This window comes from Lepidochelys kempii, chromosome 1, assembly GCF_965140285.1.
Source record: "Lepidochelys kempii isolate rLepKem1 chromosome 1, rLepKem1.hap1, whole genome shotgun sequence".
NCBI classification, from domain to species: domain Eukaryota; kingdom Metazoa; phylum Chordata; order Testudines; family Cheloniidae; genus Lepidochelys; species Lepidochelys kempii.
In genome coordinates this window covers 2,599,063-2,618,944 of record NC_136380.1, presented here as the reverse complement: position 1 = coordinate 2,618,944, position 19,882 = coordinate 2,599,063, and the positions used below count along the sequence as shown (strand labels likewise).

The 19,882-nt window shown below is 43.8% G+C and overlaps 1 protein-coding gene across 1 annotated transcript; it reads left to right on the top strand.

Moving 5' to 3' along the window:
* Positions 1-18,502: 18,502 nt before the first annotated feature.
* Positions 18,503-19,501, top strand: LOC140913027 (olfactory receptor 52E8). The gene has a single exon (XM_073348680.1). It carries the CDS (start codon positions 18,503-18,505, stop codon positions 19,499-19,501), a length of 999 nt encoding a protein of 332 aa, XP_073204781.1.
* Positions 19,502-19,882: the final 381 nt, after the last annotated feature.

Below are 19,882 nucleotides of genomic sequence, written 5' to 3'. Positions count from 1 at the left end.
TTTTCCAATATATAAAAGTCAGGTAACAGCCACCCTGTTAACAGCCAGACCTCTGAAATTTAAGAGGAGGAGGTAAGAGTCTCTGTGCATTAACACACAGCTGCCTCCTGAGGTCTTTACTCTGTTCTTTCTCCAAGGAGATTTTTTTCTTCAGTGGGGACTGGCCAAGGTATGGGCCACAGCATCAGAATTTGGCCTTTGTATTGTACATCTACTAATACCTTTAATCCTGAGGATCCACTGGGCCCCTGAAATGCAGCCACCTTGGGGCTGGAGCCCATCAGCTTCAGGGGCACATCATACAGGGACATTTTGGCCCATGATATGGGAGGAAACTCATCTCCTGTGGCAAGGCCCTGGGATGTTTAATGTCTGTGCAGAGCAGAAAGGATAACAGACCTATTCTCTTTTCCATCACACCCAAGTTGCACAGGGTTTCTCAAGCACGAATTGCTGGGTACCTGTGAATTCTGAGAGAGAAATGTCTTCCCTGGGAATCCCCCTCAGGTCACCGTGACCCACACCCCACTCACCCGAGCAGCAGCAGCAGCATCCCGCACCGACAGACAACACAGAGCTGTGCACCGTTTATAATGGAGCTCTGTGCAATCCCAGTTGGGTTCACTCAGCCTTTATTGGAGAAAAGAGCATCTGAGTGCAAAGAGGGTGGAGACAAGCCTGTCTGCACTTCTGTGCTATTTATACAGTTTTCGGAGTAAACAGTAATTAAGGGACCTTCCCAAAGGGAGATGAGAACTCTTGGGTTCTGTGCTGAGTCAGAGAGTAATTGGCTACTCTGTGTATTTGTGTATATTTAAAAATTATAGTTGATTAGTAAGAAAATTAGGGATAATGACTTGATCTCCATCGGGTCTGTAACTCTGTAAATGCTGAGGATGGCTGAATAGGTAGTCGGAAAAAAGATCTGGAGAGAGATGAGTGAAGGGAGACACAAGCAGTTTCCTTCGGCAGATGGGGCTGTCACAAGGAGATCAGAGATCAGTAATTCTCATCAGTAGCTATCATCATTGGTCCTGCTTTGAGCAGGGGGTTGGACTAGATGACCTCCTGAGGTCCCTTCCAACCCTGATATTCTATGATTCTATGATCATACCTTGTTGCATCTTTCATAGAAGGATCTTCAAAGCATCTAGCAAGGGAAAGTCACGATGAACATATCCCCATTTTACATGTAGCTAAACTGAGGTACAGGGAGATGTGACTTGGCCAAGGACACACATGGAATCACAGACAGAACAAAGGAGTCCTTGTGCTTCCCTGCTGTCCCCATGGTCTCTCCATCAGAACTGAGCACATGACAAGACTGCCTTCAGGAGCAAACAGTTACGAGTCCAAGCCCTCCATCAGGGCAGGGCAGCAAAGAGTCTATCGTTGGGTCTGTATTGAGGGTCAAGCAGCAGACAGTCATTTATGAGCCCCAGTTCCTCAGTCAGGGCGGGGAAGGAAAAAGGCAGGCTCAGGCCTGTATTCAGAACTGAGCAGTAGGAGGGTCGGGCATCCCAGTTTCTGTGGGAGAGAACAGGGGATTTTTGTTGTAAAGAACAAATGTTTCAGATAAGTCAACTGACTGAGCCAATAATGTTAGGGACTCCTTTCTGAAGAGGAATCAGTTGGTTTTGGATTTAACTAATGGAGTTCTGGGTGTGTGCCTGGCTGGACAGAAGGTTCTCCGACAGCAGGGAAGATTCGAAGAATTGGTACTGCAGAAGCAGTGGAGGAGATTATACTGAATCAACAAGATGTGTGGGTTCCCTGAGGTATGGACTAAGAATAAAGAAGAGTGTGGTAAAATTGAAGCATGTGTTAAAATTTTGGGGGATGAAGTGCCACCACAGAGACAGTATAAATATCCTTGGAAAGCAGAGGCAGGAACTGAGAAAATAATTGAGTCATTGGAACAACAGGGAGTGATTGAAAAGGGGGATTCTGCACACAGTAGCTCAGCTTGCCCATATTAAAAGTCTCAGGAGATTGGAGATTGACAGTGGATTTTAGACAAATCTGTAAAGCTACCCTAGCCATGTCACCAAATGGTTCTCTGTCATAGACCTGGAAAATTGCTTTTTTGCCGTCCCATTGCATCCTGATACTTGGGCCTGCTTGATGTTCACCTTTAAAGGACAATAGTTCTTATTCAAAAGAATTTCCCAGGGCCTGCATTGTGCTCTGGCTACCGTGCACGAACATGTGGTGCAAATGCTGAATCAATTATCCAAAGAGGATTGCGAGAATGTCACCTCATATCTAGATGACAGTTTAGTTTGTGGGGACTCTGAAGAGGAGCTGACTGAGCGGAGTAAATGTGTGTTGAGACTTATCCAGGAAACAGGATTCAAGGTTAATAGAAAGAAAGACCAATTAGTGCAAAAGAGAGCAAATTATTTGTAGGTGACACAAGGAGAACAGGTTTCAGTGTAGCAGCTGTGTCAGTCTGTATCTGCAAAAAGAACAGGAGGACTTGTGGCACCTTAGAGACTAACAAATTTGTTTGAGCATAAGCTTTCATGAGCTACAGCTCACTTCATCTGATCCAAGCAGTGGAAAATACCGTGGGGAGATTTTATATACACAGAGAACGTGAAACAATGGGTATTACCATACAGACTGTAACAAGAGTGATCAGGTAAGGTGATCTATTACCAGCAGGAGAGAAAAAAAACCTTTTGTAGTGATAATCAATGTTGGCCATTTCCAGCAGTTGACAAGAATGTGTGAGGAACAGTAGGGGTGGGGGAATAAACATGGGGAAATAGTTTTACTTTGTGTAATGACACATCCACTCCGAGTCTTTATTCAAGCCTAATGTAATGGTCTCCAGTTTGAAAATTAATTCCAATTAAGCAGTCTCTCGTTGGAGTCTGTTTTTGAAGTTTTGTTGTTGAAGAATTGCAACTTTTTAATCTGTAATCGAGTGACCACAGAGATTAAAGTGTTCTCCGACTGGTTTTTGAATGTTATAATTCTTGACATCTGATTTGTGTCCATTTATTCTTTTACGTAGAGACTGTCCAGTTTGGCCAATGTACATGGCAGAGGGGCATTGCTCGCACATGATGGCATATATCACATTGATAGATGTGCAGGTGAACAAGCCTCTGACTGTGTGGCTGATGTGATTAGGCCCTGTGATGGTGTCCCCTGAATAGATATGTGGACACAGTTGGCAACGGGCTTTGTGGCAAGGATAGGTTCCTGGGTTAGTGGTTCTGTTGTGTGGTATGTGGTTGCTGTTGAGTATTTGCTTCAGGCTGGGGGGCTGTCTGTAAGCAAGGACTGGCCTCTCTCCCAAAATCTGTGAGAGTGATGGGTCGTCCTTCAGGATAGGTTGTAGATCCTTGATGATGCATTGGAGAGGTTTTAGTTGGGGGCTGAAGGTGACAGCTCGTGGCGTTCTATCATTATCTTTGTTGGGCCTGTCCTGTAGTAGGTGACTTCTGGGAACTTTTCTGGCTCTGTCAATCTGTTTCTTCACTTCAGCAGGTGGGTATTGAAGTCGTAAGAACACTTGATAGAGATCTTGTAGGTGTTCGTCTCTGTCTGAGGGGTTGGAGCAAATGCGGTTGTATCATAGAGCTTGGCTGCAGACAATGGACCGTGTGGTGTGGTCTGGATGATGTTATAAATTACACCTTGTAGGACACGCACACAACTGCTGCGAATTATACCTGGTAGGACACGCACACAAGTGCTACGAATTACACCTGGTAGGACACGCACACCAGTGCTGCGAATTATACCTGATAGGTCACGCACAGTTCGAATCTAGGCTGAGGCACAGAAACAAAGTCCACAACTGCAGAGTTCCCAAAAGACACTAAGTTTATTACGCTCGAGCGTGGTGCCCCCCTGCTAGCCAGGAGGGGCCCCTGAATGCAGATTATACAAACATTATATACCTTTTAGCAAAGCATGTTGTCCTCGTGCATCGGAAACCTTATCCAATAAACAAACCCTTGTCTTATCTACCACCTATCCCTGCTTGGTGCATTCCTCGTGCTATACCAGTATTTTAATTAAACAGCATGGTCCTAAAGCCATGCATCAGTAACTTTTATTATCAGGATGGGAGGCCTCACATCAAGGCCAAGAGACAGGGAGTTAGAGACTGACAAAAACCAGATACTCGGAGTCAAGGCAGGCTGGAGACAAGGAGGAGGATTTTCACAGGGATTCAATATCTAAGGATTACTCCTCCTGGTGTATGATGTGCTGGCATTTAAACAATGGTGGGCCCCAAACCAAAATGGAGTCACATGTGCTAACTTTTCCTTAACAGTGAAAGCTGGAGGCATGTAGGTAGGCATAGCGGTCAGTAGGTTTCCGGTATAGGGTGGTGTTTATGTGACCATTGCTTATTAGCACTGTAGTGTGCAGGAAGTAGATCTCTTGTGTGGACTGGTCCAGGCTGAGGTTGATGTTGGGATGGAAATTGTTGAAATCATGGTGGATTTCCTCAAGGGCTTCTTTTCCATGGGTCCAGATGATGAAGATTTAATCAATGTAGCTCAAGTAGAATAGGGGCGTTAGGGGATGAGAGCTGAGGGAGCGTTGTTCTAAGTCAGCCATAAAAATCTTGGCATACTGTGGGGCCATGCGGGTACCCATAGCAGTGCCACTGATTTGAAGGTTTACATCTTGATTATCACTGCAAGTGGTCATCTCCCCGCCCGGGTAATAGCTTACCTTACCTGATCACTCTCATTACAGTGTGCATGGTAACACCCATTGTTTCCTGTTCTGTGTGTATATAAAATTTCCCCACTGTGTTTTCCAGTGCATGCATCCAATGAAATGAGCTGTAGCTCACAAAAGCTTATGCTCAAATAAATTTGTTAGTCTCTATGGTGCCAAAAGTGCTCATAGGAGAACAAGGAATTTAAGTAGATCAACAAGAAGTGAAATCATTGCTAAATTTACCCAGACCAGAGGATTCATATGCATTGAAGGTAATGTTAAGAGGGTTTTATTATTTAAGGGAACACATTTGGAATTTTGCCATTATAACCAGATCTTAGTCGCATTTATTAAAAAAGATTGCAGAATTGGAGTGGGGCCCGAACAATAAAAATATTTCTGTGATTTCTGGGAGGAGAGGTAGGTACGCTGGAGGGTAGGGATCGGATACAGAGGGACCTAGACAAATTAGAGGATTGGGCCAAAAGAAATCTGGTGAGGTTCAACAAGGACAAGTGCAGAGTCCTGCACTTAGGATGGAAGAATCCCATGCACCACTACAGACTAGGAACCGAATAGTTTGGCAGCAGTTCTGCAGAAAAGGACCTAGGGTTACAGTGAACTAGAAGCTGGATATGAGCTGTCAAGGTTCCTTCCCCACTCTGAACTCTAGGGTACAGATGTGGGGACCTGCATAAAAACCTCCTAAGCTTACTTTTACCAGCTTAGGTTAAAACTTCCCCAAGGTACAAACTATTTTACCCTTTGCCCTTGGACTTCCACTGCCACCACCAAACTTTATCTGCGTTCCTGAGAAAATGTTGTTTGGAAATGTCTTTCCCCCCAAAATCCTCCCAACCCTTGTACTCCATTTTCTGGGGAAGGTTTGGTAAAAATCCTCACCAATTTCCATAGGTGACCACAGACCCAAACCCTTGGATCTTAGAACAAGGAAAAAGCATTCAGTTTTCTTACAAGAAGACTTTTAATAGAAGTAAAAAGGAATCACCTCTGTAAAATCAGGATGGTAGATACCTTACAGGGTAATTAGATTCAAAACATAGAGAATCCCTCTAGGCAAAACCCTAAGTTACAAAAAAAGAAACACAGACAGGAATAGTCATTCTATTCAGCACAGCTATTTTCTCAGCCATTTAAAGAAATCATAATCTAACACATACCTAGCTAGATTATTTACTAAGTTCTAAAACTCCATTCCTGTTCTGTCCCCAGCAAAAGCATCATACAGACAGACACAGACCCTTTGTTTTTCTCCCTCCTCCCAGCTTTTGAAAGTATCTTGTCTCCTCATTGGTCATTTTGGTCAGGTGCCAGCGAGGTTACCTTTAGCTTCTTAACCCTTTACAGGTGAGAGGATTTTTCCTCTGGCCAGGAGGGATTTTAAAGGTTATTACCCTTCCCTTTATATTTATGACATGAGTCAACAGTGTGCCCTTGTGCCCTTGTTGCCAAGAAGGCCAGTGGCATTTTGGGATGTATATGTAGGGGCATTGCCAGCAGATCGAGGGACGTGATTGTTCCCCTCTATTCGACATTGGTGAGGCCTCATCTGGAGTACTGTGTCCAGTTTTGGGCCCCACACTCCAAGAAGGATTTGGAAAAATTGGAAAGCATCCAGCGAAGGGCAACAAAAATTATTAGGGGTCTGGAACACATGAGTTATGAGGAGAGGCTGAGGGAACTGGGATTGTTTAGTCTGTGGAAGAGAAGAATGAGGAGGGATTTGATAGCTGCTTTCAACTACCTGAAAGGGGGTTCCAAAGAGGATGGATCTAGACTGTTCTCAGTGGTAGCTGATGACAGAACAAGGAGTAATGGTCTCAAGTTGCAGTGGGGGAGTTTAGGTTGGATATTAGGAAAAACTTTTTCACTAGGAGGGTGGTGAAGCACTGGAATGCGTTACCTAGGACGGTGGTGGAATCTCCTTCCTTAGAAGTTTTTAAGGTCAGGCTTGACAAAGCCCTGTCTGGGATGATTTAATTGGGGATTGGTCCCGCTTTGAGCAGGGAGTTGTGCTAGATGACCTCCTGAGGTCCCTTCCAATCCTGATATTCTGTGATTCTATGGTTCTATGATTCTGTGCTGCAGCCATAGCCCTGAAACCAAAGAGTCTCCTCAGCCACGCTGGTGCCCCAGCTTCTTCTGACTCATCCAGTCTGTGTTTGTAAAGGGCTGGACCAAAAACCCCTCTCTCAGTACCCATTTCTGGAGAGGTTCCATTCCTTCCCACCTCTCTTCAGAGATGCTGGAGCAAACTGGTTTTATGTAGACTGCAGTTATTCCATTCTTCTGTCTGGGTGAGATCTCATTAGGTGCTTAGAGTCATTAATGACCAACCTATTTATAAACAGATGCCTACATCCTGGCCTCCTGCCTCTTAGCACAAGATGCATGAGCAAAGAATACAGGAAAAGTCCAAAGACATAAGGCTACAGATGGTTCATAGTTTGAAAGGTGAGTTAGTAGATGTGACACAGGGTCAGAATGGGTTATGCAACTAGCACACTAACTGATCCAAACTCAACCTTAAAAGATATATTTGAAAAGTATATAAATGTTAATCAGGGCTATTCCTTATGAGTATCTAATATAGCCATGGTAAATTGACTAGAGCTTTGAAATGCAAACCTGTATTGTTCGCAAATTAGAGGTAATAATAATTGTGTTTACTTATATCTTGTTAGATATTAACCATGTCTGTTGCTATACCAGTTGATTCAAAGACCAAAATGAAATATTAATATTTAAATGAAAATTGGGTGTAATCATTTCATTGTCTATACTTCTCTTTGTGGTTTGTAGTAAACCACTTAATGGATAATTACCTTATGCTGATGAATTGAACTAGTTCCCTGTGTATACATATGAAACAGGTAATTCTATTTCAAAGCAACTATTCTTCAATTTCATAGCCTGCCAGTGCTTGATCCCTGATCCTGTTGTCTCAAATCTGCTTAAGCTTCATCAGGGGAAGCTCAAACCACATTTTGAGGTCTCCAGTTCCATTCTGGATCACCCTGATACTGGACATTTGAGTTCAACGCCTGGATAAATTCTGAAAGGACTATTTGCAACTCTAAAGCTCACCATCTCTGCCATGAACCTGACATAAGAACTCCATTCATGTTTAAATGTATAATGATCTTTTAACCAATACTCTTTCTTTTTTAATAAAACTTAGATTAGTTCATAAGAATTGGCTGTAAGCATGTAATTGGGTATGATCTGAAATATTCATTGACGGGAGGGGTGGGGGCGGTGGTAATGGGTCTGATCGATTGGTAGAACATTTTTTTTTTTATGATGAACACGATTTTCAGTAATCCTCACCATATTTCATTTGGCTGTCTGGGAGGAAACCCAAGGCTCAGTTGCTTTATGGCATAGGGCAGTGTCTGGTTACTGCAGGGCAGAGGAAGGCATTGGTTCATTAAAAGGGAGAGAATCCTATCCACAGGCAGGATCCTTGTCAGGCTTCAGCAGTTTCCATCCCAGCCCTGGAACAGAGGGAGCCCAGCTGGTGGGGGGTGGCTATTGTGATGGGATGTGTTAGGGGGCTTATTCCTTCACCCACTTACTTCCCTGGTCCTTCTCGCATGAACAGAGAGCAACAATACCCGAAGTCCAAAGGTGCAAACAATTTGATGTTTATTGGGGTAAACTTCCAGAAAGCATGATTCCAGTTTCCTTCCTTAGTGTCCCCCTTCCCAGCTCTGACACCACAGAGCCTTACCTTTGTCCCTGTTCCCATTTCCCCCCTTAGCCAAACATGATTCCAATTTCCCCACCCCCATTCCCTGATCCCATTTTTCCCCTTAGCAAAACATGATTCCAATTTCCCCACCCCCATTTCCCCCACCCACACACTTCCTGATTGACTGCAGACTATATAGTAAAACTTGAGTTCTGCTTAGCTATACCTTAACCAATCATTTTCCTGAAATTTAACTAACCAATCCTAACATATTGTAACATGATTATGTAACCAATTATATCCCACCACCTTAATTAGTTTACACCAAGCAAAAGTAATTATACAGCAGACAGAAACAATCACAGAACCAGACAGAGATTATACAGACAAACAATGGGGAAATGGGGACTACAGTGACAGAACAAACACAGAAATGAGGATTTCACATCCCACCTATTGATAAGTGAGGTCCCAAAAGTATTGAGCCGGGCATCCTTTATGGGGAAGCTGAAGAAGGCCCTGAGGGTCAGGGTATAGGATACATTGCCAGACTTGTGAGAAAGAATGCCACAAACAGGCCACAGTGAGTAATGATGCAGATGTCGGTGCAGGCCAGCTTCAGTACGGCCACGTGCTCGCAGAACGAGTTGGAGATGATGTTGGTTCTGCAATATGGCCACCACCTTGCCAGGAAGGGATAGGGCAGCATGAGCATGCTGCCACACAGCACCACGGCCAAGCCGATGATAGCCAGTACAGGGTTTGTCAGGGTGGTGCACTATCTAATGTGATCACAGATGGCCATGCAGCAAATCAAAGCCATGGCCATGAAGACCCCGGAATCCAACCCTGAAAAGCATTGAATGAAGTACAGCTGGGTGAGGCAGGCACTGAAATCTGTCTCCCTAGAATTGAACCAGAAGATGCTCAGCATTTTGGGCAGGGTGGATATGCACAGTATAGCCTATAGTTCTAGACAGCTTGCTTGCTTTTCTTATAGTTTAAATTGTTTCTTTTATTGTAATAGGTTTATAGGTTTATATTAAAGTAGTTTGGCTGTAACACAAGGGATGTACAGGCCGTATCCTGTACGTTGAGCTAAGGAAAGTTAGCATATCTGTGTCTGGGACCTTTCACCCAGGTAGCAAATTTGGCTTACATATGTTCAGGACCTTTCCCCTAAATAGGTGGTGATGAGCTGAAGCCTAAGGTCTATATATGGCTTTGACATTTAACATAGATAGATAAAGGATGCTTGAAAGAATTGAGGAACCTGAACTCTCTTGGCATACCAGAGGCAAGGCTGGTCCTGTGTCTCTTAGCACCAGGTTATCAAGGAAGGGAATGAATATATTAACCAAAGCTTTGTAGCATATAACACCATATGTATCTTTTAAATAGCAGTAATACTATTGTAACTTTGTAACTCTAATTATTTTACCATTTAATTATTACTTCATTTATCTTAATAAATGTCTTTAACGCTATATTTTTCCCATGTGAGCTTCCTGTCATACCCTGAGGGTCCTTTGTAAATTCTGTGTAGCCTGATTCAGACAAGAACCTTATTATCTTCTGATCAGACTAATTGGAGAGCCTATAACCCATACAATCCAAATTAATATCATTAATCTCCTAAATCAGGAAACAACAGGGCCAGGTATGCGGAGGAACTAGTACATGGGCCCATGGAGGCTCCGCTCCCTCTTTAAGATGAACAGAATGGTGAAGTTCCCCAAGATGGCTATGGTGTACAAGGTGCAGAAGGGGATGGAGATGCAGACATGGGCTGCCTCCAGGCCAGGAATGCCCAGCAGGATGAAGGTGGAGGGGATGGTGAAGTCGGTTGTGTTGGAATCTGACATGGAGTAGGGGAGAAGGTGTCCAAATCTGAAGTAGAATGGTGTGTCTTACATGTACTGTATGTTCCCCTGATTTCTTGCATGTGCCCAGAGTCTAGGGTGATGGTCGCAATACAAATGCCTGGATGGAGAGAGAATGTTAATATGAGACACTACATGGACTACTGGAGGCTGTTCTCATGGGTGAAGCAGATCGCTCATTCTTCACACACTGAAAAATGAGATTTACATGATTCAGAGAAGTAAATTATGAACAACTGACCCTATTAATGCCAATTTCATATTTAATGGTGCTCCATTGGTCAATGATTCCTACAAGTCATGGTGTGGGAAACCTTCATGGGCACCAGCAGGAAAAATGTGTACGGGTACAGTTTATCCCTCATTCTTTCTTAACACGATGAAACCCAGGCAAAAGTGTCCATGCTGTATGGCGTTCCCCATTACCCGGCTGCACAAAATATGAGAGTGGTAAAAAATGAAACCTTTGCCAAGTCATGTGCCAGGGGGAAACATCCCAACTAGGACACAGGTCAGGGAAAAAGCCTGACTGATAGCAGCTCCACGGAAACACCTGCTCATTTGCAGCACTAGCCAGACAGCGACAATATACTCAGTTTTGGGCAGCCAATCTCTATAAAGCATTTAGCAGATAGAAAGGGGATTTCTGAAACAGGCTATGGGAATGGGGAACGCTGCCACATGCGGACAGACTGAAAAGTGTTGAGTTAAGAGAAAAGACAAAGAAGGGGGCATATGATAGAGGAGAGAAAAACAAAGAATGGAACGGATTACATTCACGTGGACAAACAGAGAACAGTTCCCAACCAGTAACATCGATAGATATTTAGTGCTTCAAAAAGGGTAATTGCCCAAAGCTGAGGAAAATTCTCAGCAAAACTAATGGCAGGAAATTCAGAAAGAAAAATGGGAATGAAAACTGGGAGTTATTTAAGAGGAGTTTATTAGACAGCTAAAACGCCAGGAGTCCACAGTCAAAGGGGGAAACTTTGACTAAAAACCCAGTTCAGTAGTGAAGGGAAGGTAGCAATTGTGGCAGAAAGCTATATATTACACTTGGGGTGAAAGGGAAAATGGACAGTAAGTAATACAAATTGGAATTTATTAAAACTGATAAGGGACTTTAAAGACTTCAGGGAAAAATCCCTGTTTAGCATGTCTAAGGAAACGAAAAAGGAGGTTACTAAGTATATTAACATCAAAAGAAATCCTTGAAAAGTTTTAGGCCAATTACTTGACAGAGAAAGGAAACTTGTTAATGTTGCAGAAAAGGTAAATATGTTCCATTTTTTGTCTGCATTCGGAAAGAAGCAGTATGACACTCATATCACATGACACAATGAAATGCTTTTCAGGCCACTAGCTATCTCGGAGGGTGTTAAAGAGCATCGATAGTAGAAAATTAGAGTTATGAACACCAGAGGTAAGAACTGAACAATGACCACGCATCTCACTCGGAAGCAGAAGGGTGCAATCAGGCAGCAGCAGAGCAAACAAAAAAGAAAAGGCAAATACAGGGCAGTACTGTGTGAAATGTAAAGGTTGTTTTACAAAGGGAAAGTTTTAAAAAAAAAAGATTTGACAAGGTTAGGAAACAATGGAAACAGTGGTCTGGGATTAGTTTTTAAAAAGTCCAGGAATATAATTAATAGCAGTCAACAACTTGGTTTATGGAAAACAGGTGTTGTCAAAAAAACCCCAATGTCATTGTTTAATGAGAATACAGGTTTGGTTGATCAAGGGAACTGCACAGATGCAGTAAAATTGATTTCTCTGAGGCACTTGATTTAGCAGGGGAAACATTCCGATAATAAAAGGAATGCACTACAATATCAGTGGAGCGCACGTAAAATGGACTGAAAAGTGGCTGGCGGATATCGGAAACCAGCTGTCAATGGCCATTGTCAGTGAATGGGGCTGTTTCTAGTGGGGTTCTGCAGGGATTATTTCTAGGCCTGATGCTGTTCAGTATTTTAATCAAGAATCTGGAAGGAAAGAGAAAATCACTGCAGATAAAATTAGCGAATGTCCCAAAGGCTGGCAGAGTGGTTGCAATGAGGCGGCCAAACAGGCATAATATTTGATCTGGAACATTTGGTGAGCTGGGCCCATGCAAACACTATGTTTTAATAAAGACAAATGCAAAGTGATCCTCTTGGAACAGGGAATGCAGGCCCAACCCACAGACCAGGGCACTGTATTATGAAACGCAGAGACCCTGAAAAGCACTAAGTGATCTCTGTGGATAACCAACTCATCGTGAGCTCCCAGTGCGATGCTGTGGCCAAAAGGGCTTGGATGCATAGACAGGGGAGTGGTGAGTTGGAGCAGGGGAAGGAGTTTACCTCTGCACATGAGATTTACTGATCTCTGAGCCCATAGCAACAGCAGAAAATGCTCATATCTCCCCTCGGTCACCTTTTTCCAGATCTGTCTGTCTCCTATCTATCCATCGAAGCAATTATCCCTTATTTTCTTTCAAATCAACTATATTTTATAAATATACACAAATACACAAACAGCCAATTCTTCTCTGACTCAGCAAAGAGCCCAGGACAGTCTTCTCATCTCCCTTTGGGACAGTCCCTTAATGAATGTTTACTCCTAAAGCTGAATAATTAGCACAGAAGAAGAGACATGCTTCTCTGCAGCCTGTTTACTTTCAGATGCTCTCTTCTCCCCTCGAGGCTGCGTGAACCCCCCTGGGATTGCACAGAGCTGTATTATAAACGGTGCACACCCTTGGATCGGCTCTCGGTGTGGCATGTTGCTGCAGATGCTGGGGTGAGAGAGGTTTGGGACACGGCTACCTGAGGGGGATTCCCAGGGAAGACACTTCCATCTCAGAATTCACAGGTACCCATTTCTTGCTGAGGAGATCACCTGCTCGACAAACACCGTGCAACGTGGACGTGATGGGACAGAGAGTACGTCTGGGGTCCTTTCCGCTCTGCACAACCATGACACATCCCAGGGCCCTTCCCATAGGTGATGAGTTTGCTAAAGAATCACTGGCCAAAATGTCACTCTTTTCTGGGCACCCCTGGTCATCCTGCCTGATGGACTACCGCCCCGAGGTGGCTGCATTTCAGTGGGAGAAGGGGATCCTTCAGAATGAAAGGTGTTAGTAGATGTACAATAGAAGACCAAATTCTGAATCAGTGGCCTGTACTTTGCTCAGGCCCCAGTGAGGCAAAACTCCCCTTGGAGTAAGAACTGAGTAGAGACATCAGGGGCTAGCTGTGTGTTAACGCACAGACATGGGCACCCTCTCCTCTTGCATTTCAGGGCTCTGGCTGTTAATGGGGCAGGGGGACAGGGGCTCTTACCTGACTTTTAGCTGCTGGAAAGCTTGGAGTTGGTAGCGCTCTTCACTAGAACAAGAATAAGAATTTTTCAAGGTGGGAAACACATACTTTCTCCAAGTTCCATTCGAGAAGTGGGCTGAACTGTTATTCCTGAAACTTTCAAAACACAATTCTGCTCAAAGCAGCCACCCAGCATGGGAAATTTCAGTCCAAACACCTAAAATTTAGCAAATTCATAAGCAACTGAAAATGGGGTCTTTTATTCAAGCGTCAGCCAGCCTTAACTACAGGTGATGACAGCAACTCCACCGACAATGTGATATGGCTGTGAAAAAAGCTAATGCGGTCATGGGATGCATCAGGAGAGGTATTTCCAGTAGGGATAAGGAGGTTTTAGTACCGTTATACAAGGCCCTGACTAGACCTCACCTGGAATACTGTGTGCAGTTCTGGTGTCCCATGTTTAAGAAGGATGAATTCAAACTGGAACAGGTACAGAGAAGGGCTACTACGATGATCCGAGGAATGGAGAACTTCTCATATGAAAGGAGACTCAAGGAGCTTGGCTTGTTTAGCCTAATTAAAAGAAGGTTGAGGGGAATCATAGAATCATAGAATATCAGGGTTGGAAGGGACCCCAGAAGGTCATCTAGTCCAACCCCCTGCTCAAAGCAGGACCAATTCCCAGTTAAATCATCCCAGCCAGGGCTTTGTCAAGCCTGACCTTAAAAACCTCTAAGGAAGGAGATTCTACCAGGGAAATATGGTTGCTCTCTATAAATATATCAGAGGGATAAATACCGGAGAGGGAGAGGAATTATTTAAGCTCAGTACCAATGTGGACACAAGAACAAATGGATATAAACTGGCCACCAGGAAATTTAGACTAGAAATTAGACGAAGGTTTCTAACCATCAGAGGAGTGAAGTTTTGGAAGAGAGCCTTCCAAGGGAAGCAGTGGGGGCAAAAGATATATCTGGCTTTAAGATTAAACTCGATAAGTTTATGGAAGAGATGGTATGATGGGATAACATGGTTTTGTTAATTAAACATTCACAGTAAATAGGCCCAATGGCCTGTGATGGGATATTAGATGGGGTGGGAACTGAGTTACCCAGGAAAGAATTTTCTGTAGTATCTGGATGATTAATCTTGCCCATATGCTCAGGGTTCAGCTGATCGCCATATTTGGGTTCGGGAAGGAATTTTCTTCCAGGGCAGATTGGAAGAGGCCCTGGAGGTTTTTCGCCTTCCTCTGTAATCCATGGGGCACGGGTCACTTGCTGAAGGATTCTCTGCTCCTTGAAGTCTTTAAACCACCATTTGAGGACTTCAATAGCTCAGACATAGGTGAGAGGTTTCTTGCAGGAGTGGGTGGGTGAAATTCTGTGGCCTGCATTGTGCAGGAGGTCAGACTAGATGATCATAATGGTCCCTTCTGACCTAAATATCTATCAATCTATGAATGGCCAATCCACTTGTGAATCCCTTTCAGCTAAGCTGTTCACTCCAATAATTTTGGTAGCAAGGAGTTCTACAGGCCAAATATTTGGGTTATGTTAGCAATTTCTTTTCTCGTTCTTATATGTTCAGACTTTCTATTTAACTAAATGCTCCCTTGTTCATGTTATGAGACACATTAAACATAAATGCCTGATCTACTTTCTTTATCAATAGATCCCTAGGGTTTAAGGTCAGAAGGGACCATGTGATCATCCAGTCTGACCTCCTGTAAAGCACAGGCCCATTAATTACAACTCAGTTACCTCTGTATTGAGCCGAAAGGCTTGTGTGTGACCAAGGCCTGATCTACACTAGGATTTTGCATTATAGAATGATAGAGCCATAGAGTTATAAGGGAAGGCAAAGGACAGCTTGTCTAACCCCCTGACAAGATGCAAGATTTCTTTTGTCTTAGTCATCTAAGACTGATTGCTATTCACACGTCTTTGGAAAACCTCCACAGGAGGAGATTCCATGACTACCCTGGGTGTCTGTTCCATTGGCCTCCTGTACTTCAAGTTAGGAAGATTTTCCTGAAATTTAATTTAAATCTGCTATGCTGGAGTTTCAACCCATTGCCTTTTGTCCTGCCTCTCTCAATGTAAGACAGAATAACTTTCCTCCACCTTTTTATGGCAGCCTTTCAAGTATTTGAAGTTCACTATCTTGTCCCCCATTAATCTCCACTTTTCCAGATAAACACACCGGTTCCTACGGCTTGCATTCCATCCTGTGCATAACCTTTCTCTCTTGCCTATGGCTCCTTTCCAGTTTATCTACCTCCTTTCTATACATTGGTGAGCAAAATTGGACACATTACTATTGAGACCTAACCCCGACCGAGTAGAGGAATACGATCATGTACTGTGACTGGCATGTTATACCTCTGCTCATATAACCTAACATTGCATTTGCCTTTTTTGAAACAGCAAAAAAATCCACACCCCAGAGAGATGTAGCTATATCATCCTAACCCTGGTGTAGACCCTTGAAGCAGATCTTCCAGAAAAGCATCCAGTCTCGATCTGCAAACATGGGGAGGTGGAGAATCCACTACTTCCCTTCTCAGTGTCTCTCAATGGTTAATCACCCTCATTGCTAAAGATGTGGCCCTAGTTTATAGCTAGAATTTGCCTGGCTTCAGCTTCCAGCCCTTCGGTCTTGATCAGCCTTTTTCTGGTAGATTACAGAGCCATTACTAGGCATGGATTTCTCCCTATGAAAGTTTCTGCCTGATCATCTTTTTGATAAGCTATAGAGATATACATCTTCAAAGTCTATACATCTTCAGAGGTAAAATCCTTCCCCTGCTCCAACTCACCTCTCCCCTGTTTATGTATCTGAGGACCCCATCATCCCTTTATGCTACAGCATCTCACTGGGCTCTCAAGATGAGTTGGCTGTCCACAATGTCCCCGAAATCCTTTACAGGGTCCTTGCATTCCATAATACAGTGCTGTCGTCTGTGGGTCAGGCCTGCATTCCCTTTTCCAAGGATTCTGCGTTTGATGGTATTAAAACATTTTGTTTGCATGGGCCCCACATTCAAAGTGCTCCAAATCAATCGGTATGCCTGCCCTGGCCACCTCATTGCAACCACTCTGCCAATCTTTGGGTCATCCGAAAATTTTATCTGCAGTGATCTTCTATTTCTTTCCAGATCATTCATGAAAATATTGAATAGCCTCAGGCGTAGAACTGATCCCTACAGAACCTGACTACAAACAGCCCCGTTCACTGACGAGGCCCTATCAACAACAGCTTTCTGAGATCCGTCACTTAGCCAGTTTTCAGTCCATTTTGCATGTTCTCTACTGATATTGTAGAGTGTTTAATTTTTAACTCAATATTTTCCCCCAGTCAATCAAATGCCTCTGAGAAATCAAGGTACAATGCCTCTGCATGGTTCCCTTGATCCACCACATGTGTTCCCTTGATCCACAAATATGTACTCTCCATAAAGGGTGAAAACAGGTTTATTTGACAAGATCTGTTTTGTACAAACCCTGTTGTTTACTGGCATTAATTACATATCTAGACTTAAAAAAAACCCAACCCTAATCCCATACCAGCTTTTCCATTGTTTTTTAACCTTGTCAAATCTTTTATAAAAAGCACTTTCCCTTTATTTTTTAGTACTTGACATTTAACACAGGAAATGCTATAACATTTCTCTTGTTGTTAACATACTTAATAACCTCCTTTTTTTTATCCTTAGCTCTGCCAAAGGTGGAGTTTTCCCTGACGTCTTTAACGTCCCTTCTCAATTTTCATAACTTTCCATTTGCATTCTTGTCTCTCTGGTTTCTCTTTTCCCTCTTTGCTACATATTCTTCCCCCCCCCCCAATTGCTGCCTTCCCGTTGCCACTGAAGTGGATTTTTACTCAAAGTTGTTCATTTGGTTGACTGTGGAATCATTACTTTTTCCGCAAAAGAACGACCATTTCTCATTCATATTTTTCTGTATAATTTTTCCTCCAATCAATTTTGCTGACAATTTTCTTCAGCTTTGGGAATTAGTCCTCTTGGAGCACTCAGTGTCTATAGATAGCACTGGTTGGGAACTGTTCTCTGTTTGTCCATTGGAACATAAATCAGTATATTTTTTATTTTCCTCTCCTCTCTCATATGTTCCCTTCTTTGTCTCTTCTGTAAACGAAAGAGTCCCAGACTTTTCTGCATGGTGTCAAGTATCAGGGGGCGTAGCCGTGACTTTTCTATCTGTTTGCATATAGCAGCCTCCCCCATTCTCAGAGCCTGTCTTGGAAATCCCTTTTAGATATGCTATATCCTGCATGGAGACTGGGTGACCAAAACTGAGTACATATCCCGAACTTGGTGTTCTCCATCCCATATCTTAGTGATCTGAAGCTTGCTTTTGTTTTGTCCACTGCTCTGAATCAGCAGGTGTTTCTCTTGAGCTGCTGTCAATGGCGCCCAGGTCTTTTCCCTGAGGTATGTTCTAATTGGGATGTTTCTCCTGGCATATGTCTTACAAAAGTTTGTTTTTTTTCCATTCTCACATATCAAGCAACTTGATGAATGGGGAACTCCTACAGTATGGAGTCCCTATGCTAGCTCTCATTGCATTAAGGAATAATGATGAATAACCACACTTGTGTTTCCTGCTGGTGCCTCTTAAGGTTCCCCCATCTCTAAATGTAGGAATTATTAACACAGGGAGCCCCATAAAATGTGGAATTGGCTTTAATATGGTCATTGTTCATAGTTGTTTTCTCTGAACAATTGAAATGTCATTTTTCAGTGAGTGAAGAGCGAACAATCTGCTTCACCCATGAGAACTGCCTCCAGTAGTGCATGTAATATCTCAGATTAACGTTCTCTCTCCATCCAGGCATCCTGGGCACACACAGGAAGTCAGGGGAACGTACGGTACATGCAGGAAACAGCGTTACGCCTCAGAGTTGGACACCTTCTCCCCTATTCCATGTCAGATTCCAACACAACCAACTTCACCAACCCCTCCACCTTCATCCTGCTGGGCATTCCTGGCTTGGAGGCAGCCCACATCTGGATCTCCATCCCCTTCTGCACAATGTACACCATAGCTGTCTTGGGGAACTTCACCATCTTGTTCATTGTAAAGATGGAGCAAAGCCTCCATGGTCCCATGTACTATTTCCTCTGCATGCTGGCCGTCACCGACCTGGTCATGTCCACATCCACCCTGCCCAAAATGCTGAGCATCTTCTGGTTCAATTCCAGGGAGATCAATTTCAGTGCCTGCCTCACCCAGATGTACGTCCTTCTCTGCTTCTCAGCCATGGAGTCTGGAATCCTCGTGGCCATGGCTTTTGATCGCTATGTGGCCATCTGCCATCCCCTGAGACATTCCACCATCCTGACAAACTCTTTTGTGGCCAAGATCAGCCTGGCCGTCCTGCTGCGCAGTGGAATATTCGCATTACCCTACCCCTTCCTGGCGATGCGGTGGCCATATTGCAGAACCAACGTCATCCCTCACACCTATTGTGAGCACATAGCTGTGGTGAACCTGGCCTGTGCTGACATCCGCATCAGTAGTTACTATGGGCTGTTCGATCTTTTCTCTGAGATCGGAATGGACGTGTTTTTCATCACTGTCTCCTATACTCAGATCCTCCGGGCCATCTTCCACCTCCCCACAAAGGATGCCCGGCTCAAAACTTTTGGGACCTGCATCTCTCACCTTTGTGCCATCTTAGCTTTCTACATGCCAGGTTTCTTCTCCTCTCTCACGCACCGGTTTGGCCATAATGTGCCACTGCACTTCCTTGTTCTCATTGCCAACATGTACCTCCTGGTGCCCCCCTTGCTCCACCCCATCATCTACGGGGTGAGGACCAAACAAATCCGGGGCAGGCTGCTCCGGCTTTTTACTCCTAAAGGGACCTAAATGTTTTCTCAGAATGAGGACCATGCAGAGCTGGCTGGTACATGGTGCTGGGCCTTCTTCCCTGAATCATTTATTGAATGCATCCGATGAAGTGAGCTGTAGCTCACGAAAGCTTATGCTCAAATAAATTTGTTAGTCTCTAAGGTGCCACAACTCCTCCTTTTCTTTTTGTGGATACAGGCTAACACGGGTGCTACTCTGGACAGTCAAGAGACATTAAACCCATTCCTATCTTTACTGTGCTGTGTCAGCATGATAAACTGGGGAATCAGTCTAAGTGCAATTCACTGGGTTGCCACCTTTCCAACTGCTGGTAGTTGGACTCCTGAAACGACAATCTTGCCCCATCTGTTCTGTCAAGGCTCCACCCCTGCTGTGTGT

Excerpts from the sequence above, each read along its gene's own strand:
- LOC140913027 (XM_073348680.1), top strand. The coding sequence starts at position 18,503 with ATGCAGGAAACAGCGTTACGCCTCAGAGTTGGACACCTTCTCCCCTAT.